The sequence below is a fragment of the Benincasa hispida genome, chromosome 1, assembly GCF_027475165.1.
Source record: "Benincasa hispida cultivar pf3 chromosome 1, pf3_genome.v1.1, whole genome shotgun sequence".
NCBI classification, from domain to species: Eukaryota; Viridiplantae; Streptophyta; class Magnoliopsida; order Cucurbitales; family Cucurbitaceae; genus Benincasa; species Benincasa hispida.
In genome coordinates, this window is record NC_143478.1 from 43782859 (window position 1) to 43795870 (window position 13012).

The window sequence follows — 13012 nt, forward strand, 5'->3', positions numbered from 1 at the left end:
AAAGTTTGTTAACACAACATGAGATCAATGACAACGACATGCTCACATAATGAAAGAGTTACACTTCTACCACCAACACACTTTAGACTCATTTGAGCATGTTTCGGTATTTATATCCTTTAAGGATTGCTAAATTTTCCAACGTGAGATAAGGCTCTCCTACTCCCTTAATTTTTGCTATGGACCCAAGTCCAAAAATCATTTCCAACCCAATGTGAATTTTTTTACTTCTTTATACAATTTTGAATAGTTCTTTTTAGAGTTTGAAGTAATTAGCCTTTTAGCTTTAGCTTTTAAGTTTTTGTAAGTAATTGAAAAAGAAAGGAAAAAAAATGAAGGAAAAAGGAAAGAAAAAGGCCTAATTGGACCCAAAATAAAAAATGGAATGACGGGCTATGTTTTTCATTATATATTAGTTCGATTTTTTTTTTTTTTTTTTTTTTATTTTATTTTTTTGATTAGGCTGATTAAAATTTTATCAAAGCAGTTTGTGTTCTGTCCCACGTGGGATTCTACATTCTATCCTAAAAAAAAAAAGGCCCCTTCTTCTTCTTCTTCCTCTTCAGGGAGGTTTGGGTGTGTTCTTCTTCTTCTCCTTCTACGGCTTTATCCACTGCTGCTTCTACTCAAAATCAACTCTTCTTTCTACCAAACTATCCAATTTACACGCAGGTTCACTCTTTAATCTTCTTCTTCGCTTTTCTAAATTTTCCTTTCGCTTTCTTGTTCTTCTTCTCGGTTTTCCCCGGACAATTTCAACGAAACGTCATGATTCTTCAATGGTTTTCTTTTTCCTGCTTTAGGTTCAATGTTATATGCAGCATCCGTCCAAAGTGTTTGCTTATTTTCCAATTCGAGTACTGCCCATTTCCATCCTCGTTCCACAAAGCCTCTGGTCTCGACTAGACTCTCTATACGAGCTTCATTGCCAGATAATGACAATGGCGTTAAAGTGGAGTATACTCCTTGGCTTATTGTTGGACTGGGTAACCCAGGAAACAAGTATCATGGGACTCGGCACAATGTAATCATACATTCTTTAACTCTGTGTATTGAACTTTTTAGAGCGAGTTTGGGAAGGAATTTTGATAGTATACTACTACTTTTAAACGAAGCAAATTTCCTATCTACTGCTTTCTCCGTGCAATGACACTTAATAAAATTGGTCTCTTTGGCCTCTTGGTTTTGATTGTTCAGGTTGGTTTCGAAATGATTGATAGCATTGCTCAAGCGCAGGGCATTTTGATGAACACAATACAATCCAAAGCTCTGATTGGAATAGGTTAGTCTTTTTTTCCTCCTTCTATGTTATTGAATTGGGTTTCCGTCTTATGTAGATTTGAAGTTCATTGAGTTTCTTGAATGATCAGTACAGGCTCAATTGGAGAAGTACCAATTTTGTTGGCAAAGCCTCAGACTTACATGAATTTCTGCGGAGAATCGGTTTGTCTACTCGTCTCTCTTTTCTTCTTTTGTTCGATAAGCATGGTACACAGCATACAGTTGAGTGATGGTTTGTTTATTTCTGAAGTGTAAGGATCCTAAGCTTAGTTTGAAGCATAGTATATGAAGCTCATTGAGTTCCTTGTATGAACTTAAATTATGAAACAATAAATGAATCTAAAAACTTTTTTTACACACATCAGACAAAATGTTATAACATGGTGAATTACAACAGAACCAACAAGGTAAATACAAGAGAAAATGGACACAAGATTGGTAACCCAATTTGGTGCAATATCACCTATGTCTGGGAGCAATATGCTCAATGGAACGAAACTTCACTAATGAAAAAGTTTAGTAATTACAACGCAGTACTTATCGGTAAGAATCCCTCTACAACAACTCACAAATAGGCAATCTCTAGTTTCTATTTAGACTCCCCTTAAGTTTAAGATCCATTCACTTCCACAAATGCTCTTCACTTCACTTGGCAAAAATTTGAGATCCCCTCAAACTAGCTTACTCAGGCTCCCCACTAAGTATCTCTCAACTTCTCTCAAACAAGAATGGGAAAACTAACACAACTTAGGTTCCACTAAGTACAAACGGACTCTTAAACGTTCCAGTGTGAAACAGCCCGTACGATGCCTTATAGCTTAATTTGGATGACCATAGGCTACAAACTTTGACCACAGGGTTAACAATCAAACACATGAAAGAAAGGACACCTTCACGGTGATAATTCACTCCACAAAAAACACAATCTAAAACTAGTGGCTTACCCTAAAAATAAAGCACCATCACAATATAGTGTCACTTTGAAAATATTTTCTGAACGGAAAAAATCCTGTGTGTAAAGCAATAAGGAAAGCAACTCCGCAACTCTGCACTAAAAATGGAAATATATTTCTAAACGAAGACTTCCTATCATGGAACAAGTTGCTTGACAAAAGGTAGAACATTTTGCCTGTAAAAAAGATAGCCAACCAAATTGCTGTAACATATTCCTATGGATATATCTTTTGTTTACCTTTGAAACAATGACATTGTCAATGTCCCAATTAGATAAGCATGTGGAGAGGAGTTGGATATGTTTGGATATTTTTTAGGCCTTTAGATGATCTAGTTAACCTTCAATTTTGCTGGGAGGCATTGTTATGGAGTCATTTATTTTCACTATGTATGATTTGTTTGAAATGTGTTAAAATACTCGAATTACTCATGGTTTTGAAACAGTTGTAATAATAATAATAATAAAATGGCATAATTTTCCCTTTTCAATCTCATTAGTCGGGATTTTCTTATTGAGCAAAGCATTTGTTTGAGAGATTAGAGATGTAAACTGTTAGAAATAAAATAATATTAGTTTCCTATTTTGGAAGTGTCTAAAAAAGGGAGAGAGAGAGAGGCTGAAAGTTAACTGTGGTTTGCTCGATGTGAACTAAATCTATGACTAAGTAGGCTTTCATTGTGATGGTGGCCTGAAGATACTTAGATTTTTCGTTTCTCTAACTTACTGGCCACATGTACTAGAAAACTCAGTTGACTCCTGTATTAGATTTTGGATGATGATGTAATATTGTAAGGACTATCTTATCTGGCTGTATTGATTTGCACCAATTTATAGCTATGCACTCTATTGCGTTTTGTGTTAGAGCTTTGTTATTTTGTATCTTAAGGATAAAAACTCAATTTTTGAGGCAAACATTGAACTATGAAGTGCTTCTTGTTGCTATGCTACAAATACAAATAATTTACATGTTCTTATCAGATATTTGAGGTTTTATCTCAAAACCAATTGGGAATGAGAGGAGTAGCTCATCTATCTTACAAAAATTGTGATTGTCCCTGATGAAAATAATAACAGAGAAAAAACACAAAATTTACACGAAAACTCTAGACCAGGGAGAAAAACCACGGTACAGATCTTTTCTATTATTATTATAAACTAATACACTGAATACATGAGAACAGGGTGAATAAATAGACTTGTAGAGAACCCTAGGGTTAGAGGCAATTACAAAAATACCCCTATGGTAAAAACCCTATTTTCAACACTCTCCCTCAAGTTGGTGCATAAATGTCGATAAGACCCAACTTGCTGAGACAATAGTCAAAATTTGGTCTAAGCAGCCCCTTGGTGAGAACATCTGCCACTTGTTGATTAGACGAAATATAGGGAATACAAATGCTCCCGTTATCCAGTCTTTCTTTAATGAAGTGTCGGTCGATCTCTACATGTTTGGTTCTGTCATGCTGAACTGGGTTGTTCGCAATGTTTATTACAGCTTTATTATCACAGAACAACTTCATTGGAAGCTCCCTGTCTTGGTAAAGATCAGTCAACACCTTATTTAACCAAATTTTTTCACATATTCCCAAAGTCATTGCCCTGTACTCAGCTTCAACACTACTCCTCGCCACTACTCCCTGTTTCTTACTTCGCCAAGTGACAAGGTTACCCTAGACAAAAGTACAATATCCAGAAGTTGACTTTCTATCAATAACAGAGCCTACCCAATCAAAATCTGTATAGGCTTCAATCGTTCTTTTCCCAGATTTTTTAAACATTAAGCCCTTACTGGGGGTTCCCTTCAAATATCGAAGGATACGCTCAACTGCATTCATATGTTCCTTATACGGAGCTTGCATAAACTGGCTCACAACGCTTACTGCATATGAAATATCTGGTCTGGTATGGGATAAGTAGATCAACTTTTCAACCAACCTCTGGTACCTTTCCTTGCTCACAGGAACCCAGTTGTTTGTAACACCAAGTTTTGCATTATACTCCACAGGTGTGTCAACAGGTTTACAACCAGTCATGCCTGTCTCTTTGAGTAAATCAAGTGTATATTTTCTTTGCGATACTGAAATACCTTCTCTTGATCGAGCTACCTCCATTCCCAGGAAGTATCTCAGCTTACCAAGATCTTTAATTTCAAATTCTTTGGCCATTCTCATTTTAAGCCTCATAATTTCACTCTCATCATCACCGGACAAAACAATATCATCAACATACACTATGAGAACAACAACCTTCTCGGAATTAGATCGTTTCGTAAATAGTGTATGATCTAAGTGCCCTTGGTTAACCTTGTGCTTTAACAAATGTAGTAAACCTATCGAACCAAGCCCTTGGGGATTCTTTCAGTCCATATAAGGATTTCTTCAGTCTGCAAACCTTGTGCTTGAACTGACTTTCAAATCCAGGAGGCGGGCTCATATAGACCTCCTCTTCAAGTTCACCATTAAGGAACGCATTTTTAACATCTAATTGATACAGTGGCCAATCTTTGTTAACAGCAATTGACAACAACACACGAATAGCATTGAGTTTAGCTACAGGAGCAAATGTTTCAGAATAATCAACTCCGTAAGTCTGGGTAAAACCTTTAGCAGATCAATCGTCCCATCTGATTTGTATTTTACAATGAAAACCCATTTGCAACCAACTGTCTTGTGTCCTGGTGAAGGCACCTGTTCCCATGTGCCATTTTTCTCAAGAGCCCTCATTTTTTCCATAATAGTCGATTTCCATTCAGAGTTCTCCATGGCTTTACGGATATTGCTTGGAATTATTATGGTGTCCAAGCTAGTGGTAAATGCTTTAAACTCAGAAGACAAGTTATTATACGTCAAGTAGCTGTGCATAGAGTACTTTGCACATGAGCGAGTACCTTTCCTTAGTGCTATCGGAAGGTCGAGGGAGGCATCACGATTTTCCACTTCTCTCGGTTTCTCAGCATGACCGATCACCTGTAACTCGAGATTTTTAGTAATATCTTCCACTCCTTTGTCAACAACAGGACTTTTATCTTCCATTTCTTTGTCAACAACAGGGCTTTTCCCTTTATTATTCTCTCTTTCAGTTGTTTCTTCATCTGTCACATATTCGGTATGGCCATTTCTACCTCCTTCATCCTTTTCGTCCCTGCACTTGTCAGTCTCCATACATATATCAACTTCATTAGTTTTAGGAATACATGTACCTGAACCAGATGCCAGTTCTGACTCCTAGACCGGAGCCGACGGATTAACAGGTGGAAATTCTTCCTATAGTAGGTTATCCAAGGAAGCTGGCTGGTAGGGAGAAAAGGGCAGGCACTTTCAGAACTAGTGGAAGGGATCAGAGTGGAATCTCCTAAGGGAATAGCATAGGTGAACCAGTTAGGCTCTTCACTTGGACTCTCCCCCTGAAGATGACTAACGGGAAAGAAAGGTTGGTCTTCAACAAAGGTAATATCCATGGAGACAAAATATTTTCTAGAGGACGGATGATAGCATTTATATCCACGTTGATGAAGGGGATACCCAACAATGACACATTTTTTAACACGAGGGTGAAATTTTGTGCGATTTGGGCCATGAGAGTGGACAAAAGCGACAGCCGAAGACACGGAGGGGTACATCGGAAATCAGACAAGTAGTCAGAAAGGATTCTTTGAAAAGGTCTAAGGGATTATGAAAGTCAAGGACACGAGACGACATACGGTTGATGAGGTGAGCTGCTGTAAGAATGGCATCTCCCCATAGGTAGGACGGAAGAGTAGCAGACAACATTAAAGACCGGGAAACTTCCACCAGATGGCGATTTTTACGTTCGGCTACTCCATTTTGTTGAGGAGTATAAGCACACGAGCTCTGATGAACAATTCCCTTAGACACAAGAAAGTCATGAACAGAGGTATTAAAGAACTCTCGTCCATTATCACTCCTTAAAATCCCAATTTTGACATGGAACTGGGTTTCAATCATAGTATAAAATTGTTTAAAGGTAGACGACACCTCTGACTTATCGACTAGTAAGAACACCCAAGTAAGACATGTATGGTCGTCTATGAAGGTGACGAGCCAACGTTTACCAGTAGAGGTAGTGGTTGGTGATGGTCCCCAGACATCACTATGAATAAGGGAGAATGGACTAGATGGTTTATATGGTTGAGAACGAAACGAAATACGACTTTGTTTGGCACAAATGCATACATCACAAGTTAAAGATGCTATATCAATATTGCGAAACAAATGCGGAAATAAATATTTCATATACTGAAAGTTCGGATGGCCTAAACGATAATGTCATAACATAAAGTCATTTTCAGAAGTAGAAAACTTTAAAGACATAAAACCAGCGGTGTGATCCTCCCTAGAAGAAGTTTTGTCAGAAAGAAAGTAGAGCCCCCTATCATGTTGGACAATGCCAATCGTCATCCCCGACTTTTGATCCTGAAACACAACAGAGTCTGGTGAGAAAATAGCTTTACAGTTCAGATCTCTTGTAATTTTACTGACCGATAAAAGATTATATGATATTGTTGGCACATGAAGAGTATCATGTAAAATAAAACCATCAAGAGGAAAAGTATTCCCTTTTCCTGCAACTGGGGCAAAAGACCCATCTGCAATTCTGATACGTTCATTCCCCGCACTCGGACAGTAAGTAACAAATAATTCTGAAGAACTAGTGAGATGATCTGTGGCCTCTGAATCTACGATCCAGGGTTTCTTGCCATTAATGCTAACAAGACCAAGAGCTAAGAATGTACCTGATTGAGCAATGGCACTTACTCTGACGGCATTCACATTGGTCTTACTATGGGCTAATGACTGATGCTGTCAATTTTCAGTAACTGGATCACTTACAGAAGTACGTCCGGAGTTTGATCTGTCATGGGACTATCGTTTCTTACTGTTCGGGGGCCTGCCGTGCAGCTTCCAACATTGGTCCTTCGTATGCCACGGCTTCTTACAGTGCTCACAGACAGGTATGGGCTTTTTGTCACTGTTGGAATTGGACGCCTTTGAGACAAAGGCTGATGCATCAACAGAGGCTATCACCGGACTGTTCATAGCCTGTGATCGGTCTTCTTCTAGACGAATCTCGGAACACACCTCTCGGAGAGACGGAATAGGTCGTTGACCCAATAAGCGACTTCGAACACTATCATATTTTAGGTTTAATCCAACCAAAAACACATAAACCTGATCTGCCTCTTCAAGCTTCAAATACTGTGCCCTATCCTGTGCACAGTTCCAGATAATCTCCAAGCACAAATCCATTTCTTGCCAAAAAACTAACAACTTATTGAAGTAGGACGTAACAGTCATGTTCCCTTGCTTGCATTCATGGACTTGTTCATGTAATGTGTACAACCGGGATGCGTTTTGTCGTTGTGAGTACAAGTCCCTGGTTGCCTCCCAGATATCTCTTGCAGTTGCTGCATATAGAAGAGGCCGGCCAATTTGGGGCTCCATACTGTTAATAAGAGCAGACCATGGCAAAGAGTCCTCCCCTTTCCAGATTTTTTCTTGAGGATCATCTGGGATGGGTTGCGGAATTTCTCCTGTCAGATATCCGAATTTGTGCCTACCTTCTAGAACCATTCGAATTGACTGGGACCATGAGAAGTAATTCTCCCCATAAAGTTTTTCTCCAACTAGAACTCCTGTAGAATTGCCCATTGAATTAGTTAAGTAATTTGTATTGGGCAAAATAGATAACGAGTTTACCGGATTCTCTGGACCAGTAGGCGGTTGGAAGTTGTGCCAAGCATTGTATCTGAAATCTGCTGATGCAAAAAGGCCAACCGATGTCTCACATCATCGGAGTAATGAACCGAACTACAACCGGCTGAGAGATCGTTAGTAGATGAGAAGGCCCCGGTCGGCTGCGTTGCTCACGATAGTTGCCGGAAAATCTCTCATCCCTCTGGTCAAACGAATTGAGAACAGAATCGGAGAGATTCTGCTCTCCTTGTCGGACGGAATAACTCACCGAGCCTATCGTGACTCCTTGGGTGTACACCAGAAAGGTGGGTTCGACAGAAGACGAAACCCTAGGCGGCGCTGCTTCATCGATCTGAAAGGGTTCGCCGATCTGAGATTTTCGAGGGTTAGAAACCCTATAATCGGCGACTGAAAACTCAGATAGCCGAGGAGGAGCGATCGAAAGTTCGTTGGTCGCCTGCACGTCGGAAACGCCTCTGTCCGTCGACGTTCTTGGGTTGTTCCTGATCGGCGACTGTGATCCTATTGCAACCGGATGGTTTCCTGAAGAATTGGTTGCCTGCAATCGGACGGCGGAGATTAAGTCTGGTAGGGCAGCCTGAAAACACTCCTTAACCGCAACCCTAATAGCGGTTTGCATATCAAAACTTGAAGATCCACCAGCGGAAGGCGATTGTGGATGGTTTTCTTCCATACTGGCTAGGATTTTGTCCCTTTGCTCTGATACCATGATGAAAATAATAACACAGAGAAAAAACACAAAATTTACATGGAAACCCTAGACCAGGGAGAAAAACCACGATACAGATCTTTTCTATTATTATTATAAACTAATACACTGAATACACGAGAACAGGATGAATAAATAGACTTGTAGAGAACCCTAGGGTTAGAGGCAATTACAAAAATACCTCTATGGTAAAAACCCTATTTTCAACAATCCCTTGATTTTTCCAATGTAACGTGGGATCCTCAATATGCCCCTACAAGATAGTACCTCTTTGGATTCACGATTCTTGAATCGGATCTCAAATTTTAGCTTTTGGACTTAATATTGAATGCTTGTTTAGGCTTCATCGGCTCCAGTACCAAATTAGATACATGAAATTTCATCTCAAAACCAATTAGCAATGCAAGGAGTAGTCCATCTATCTTTTAAACATTGAGATTGATTTTTTCAATATGGGATCCTCAACATTAACAACTTTTTAGATTTTTGAGATCACCAGACCAGACAATTATCATTCTATTCACTTGCCAACTCGATGTTTTAGCTCTTAAATATATCTGAACCTTGCATGCCGAGGTTTTAATTATATAGCTGCTAATGCTATGAATCTTTCCTTCATTAGTTGAATTATTTTGTCACAATGACGAGATAGTTATTCCCTTCACGTCACTTTTTGTTTTAATTTTTATAGGTTGGGCCTCTTGCTGCACATTATCAAATACCTTTACGACACATCTTGTTGGTATAATTTGCAATATCTCTTAGTGATCCTTATTTGTTAAACGTACAAAATGATTAGATTGTAATGGAAGTATCTGTACATGCTTACAATTGTAGACTTATGATGAAATGAGCTTGCCAAATGGCGTTCTTAGGCTCCAGCCAAAAGGAGGACATGGCCATCATAATGGGTATGTTTACGAAATATTATTTAATGTTGGTTTCACTTTTATTTTTGTTCTAGTTTTAATTGGTACTTCATACTTGCTTTCAATTTTTCTAACCTTGTTATGGGCATGGCATTGTTTGGGAGTACTTTTGATATGACCAAAAGTGCTCCCCACGAGTAACATAAAAGTTTATTATGAAAATGTCAAAACTATTTAAAGTGTTTCATGAGAAAATTTCTGGAGCAGAAAGCACACCTGAAAATAAATTTAAGTGTAGAACTAAAAGTAAAATTAATTTGTGATTAAGCACCTTCCACTAAAGACCTTATAACTAAAATATCTTTTTGATAAAAGCACTCTCAAACATCTTTTAGTATAAACATCTTACTGTATTGTATATTTTATTGGAGCATGTGTTGGAACTTCTTAGAGAAGCGTTTTAAGTCATTAAGAAAATTGAAGCTCAATGCAGTATTTCTTGTCGAATACCCACCAACTTCCCATTGAAGACTTGATGAACGTGTTTCATATTAGCACTTTATAGTTGAGTTGATCGCACGTGCATTTTTCTTCTCTTATTTGCCATTCAACTTGGAAGTTGTGTTCTTCTCTTATTTGTCATTTTATAGTCGAGAAATTTATGGCAGCATGTGCATGGAAAGCTGTTATTGATTTCATTAGTTATATAGGGTGAAGAGTGTAATGGGACATCTGGATGGTCGACGTGAGTTTCCTCGGCTATGCATCGGTATGCATCTAGTTAACAATAGTTTGAAGGCTGTTTATTAAGTTTCTACTTCAGGAACTGTAAACAACTACATTGCTCTTGTTATTACTATCTAGGAATTGGAAACCCACCTGGGACTATGGACATGAAAGCTTTTCTGCTGCAGAAGTTCAGTTCAGTTGAGCGAAAACAGGTGAGACTGCCATTGCATTCTAATACAGTTCCGTTCTGCATTATGTCATACGTCGCAGCCATACTTGATAACTTTGAAATTTTACTTGTTTATTTTGAACTATGCTTTGATTTTTATGATGTGGCTGGTGGTAGAAATTTTTATGACTGTTTTTTGTTCAACCCAACAGATTGATGCAGCCCTTGAACAAGGGGTTGAGGCAGTGAGAACCCTTGCACTAAATGGATTTAGTCAAAGAGTCAACAGATTCAATTTGACCCAGAAATACAAGTATCATAAGGTTTGATCCTCAGAAAAAAAAAGTTGTAGTTTTGATCATATTGGTGAGAATGAATTTTGATAAAAATGAATAGTGTAGAAAGGAAAGGACTGGACATAAAATTAATTGTATTTGATCATGCTGCAAGGGTTGACCGACTGTTCATAGATCTGGAGAGAAAAACTAAGCAGATCAATTTACAATAAGATGAACTAATATCCAATTGTCCATGAAATTATATTGTACAACATAAATGATATAAACAGATTGATTATTACTAGTTATACCCCTTTTAATACCCTTCATATCATCCCTGCCTGAGAAAGGGAATCCTTGTTTAGCTCGGCAGTTCTATGACATTGTTTGAAAATTAGTTTTTAGGAAAACGTTAAATTATAAGTTGTAATCAAATAAATTTTAGATTTATGTCTACTGAATAGGTATTTGAACTTTAATATGTCTTATATGTTGGGTTACTTTGATTGATTTTTTAATTTCAAAAAATAGTTATGAGGAATAGGACTCTACAAACGCTAGTCTCTTCTTTCTGAAATAGCAAAGTTACGTGGTTTTGACACTTTTAGATACAACTATAAAAATTGAACTTCTGGTAACCATTTTATTCTTTTGGTTTTAAAAATTAAGTCTATACACACTACTTTCACCTCAAAATTTCTTCTTTTGTTATCTATTTTTCACCAATGATTTAAAAAATTAAGTCAAATTTTGAGAAGTTTTGATTTTGGAATTTGACTAAGAATTCAACCATGGTATTTGTGAAAGATGCTAATCATTGTAAGAAATGTAAATGAAATAAATTTTATTTTAAAAAATAAAAATAAAAATAACCAAATATTATCAAACATGGCCTTAATTAGTGGTTGATATAAGAGGTTGATTGAATTTAATAAGATTGGAGAGGTAGAAAAGTAATAAATTATTATTTTTTTTTTTTTAACCTCACTTTCTTTATCAAGGGGTCCAAAAAAATAAATTTTGAAAGAAGTGTCTAATTTTTAAAAAATAAAATTAGAGGGGATAAAAAATGTCAAATTAAATTGATTGAATCTCAATTAGGAAATACCTGTATACATGCTCTTGTTTGAGAGGTCGAGAGTAGTACTTCAACCTTGATCTTCTGGCAACGGTTAAGGAACCTTGATATTCTTCAAGGATAGGAAACGAGACGTTATCCAACGAGTCTTTAGGGATTGAATCACCAATTTCAAATACTAGTGATCAAACACACATGTCATTCAAAACTTGAGAACCAAAAAGATAAATTTTACCTAAAAGTCTTTTTTTTTTCTTTTTTCTTTTTGGAATTGATTTCTTTACCTATAAGTTATTTGTACTTAAATTAACAATTTTTGTTATCTATTCTATATATAAATGGATCAAAAGGAGGAGAAACTTTATATTCCTTTTTGCCCTTGCATTTTTTGTAATGATCATTTTGTACTTCATTTTCAACTGTTTTAATTTGGCAAGATACCTTATCAATAAATAGACATATCTCATGGATTATTATAATCTAAGGAGGAGACTATTGAAAGAGAAATGAGATCCTCCTCAAATATCTCCCACCCTAAACTTAAAATTTTCTAAAAAGAAATATTAAAAAACTTAAGTACCATCTTTCTTTCTTTATGGTATGGTAGTGATCTTAAAGGAGTAATCGTCGCCCTCTTAATTGTTTTCCACGAGACTCATCATGCTATTGGATCAGTAAACTCAATCATCTTACAATTTCATGATTAATGGTTAGTTTTTGTTTTTTTATGTTGAATTAGTGTTTTTATTTATTTATTCATTTTTGGACTTTAGAGGGATTTGATTTAGGAATTTTTTTTTTTTTAAAAAAATAGTTTTTCACTTATAGAAGATTTCAGGGACAATCCACCACTAGTAAAAATATTTTGATCAATACTACTTGTAACCTTTTTAGGTGGTTTCCATAAGGAGCATCATGTCCTTGTATGGATTCCAATCGCTTGGCATTTTCTTTATTAAACGGTTAATTTTTTTCTTCATTTTTTTTATGTTGAATTGATTTTTTTTTATAAAGAATGTTGAATTGAGACAACATTTTTTTTTAGATATTTTGATATAGTAATTCGATCTTTTTAATTCATTTGGAGGGATTTGATTTAGTTATTTGATTTATTTATTTTATTCACATATTAGAGATTTAACGACAATCCACTACAATCTACCACTTCATCGAATGATCTCCCTGTTTAATTTACCTTATTTTTATTCT

The 13012-nt window shown here is 36.6% G+C and overlaps 1 protein-coding gene across 2 annotated transcripts; it reads left to right on the forward strand.

The window, feature by feature from the left end:
* Positions 1–490: 490 nt before the first annotated feature.
* Positions 491–11033, forward strand: LOC120086880 (Peptidyl-tRNA hydrolase family protein). Of its 2 annotated transcripts, XM_039043698.2 has the most exons (9): positions 491–672; positions 804–1024; positions 1198–1282; positions 1376–1443; positions 9372–9422; positions 9518–9591; positions 10260–10318; positions 10414–10490; positions 10660–11033. In XM_039043698.2, the coding sequence occupies exons 2-9, from the start codon at positions 809–811 to the stop codon at positions 10774–10776; spliced, it is 747 nt and encodes a 248-aa protein (XP_038899626.1). In that variant the 5' UTR covers positions 491–672; positions 804–808; the 3' UTR covers positions 10777–11033. The 2 variants fall into 2 exon arrangements, with proteins under 2 accessions (XP_038899626.1, XP_090173603.1); XM_090317477.1 differs by lacking the exon at positions 9372–9422 and having other exon boundaries at positions 493–672.
* The last annotated feature ends 1979 nt before the right edge of the window (positions 11034–13012 follow it).

Bases quoted from the DNA above. Each gene is read 5' to 3' on its own strand.
- LOC120086880 (XM_039043698.2), top strand. From the start codon at position 809: ATGTTATATGCAGCATCCGTCCAAAGTGTTTGCTTATTTTCCAATTCG. The intron at 1,025-1,197 runs GTAATCATACAT...TTGATTGTTCAG, and splicing joins ATCATGGGACTCGGCACAAT to GTTGGTTTCGAAATGATTGA. The intron at 9,592-10,259 runs GTATGTTTACGA...TTAGTTATATAG, and splicing joins GGACATGGCCATCATAATGG to GGTGAAGAGTGTAATGGGAC.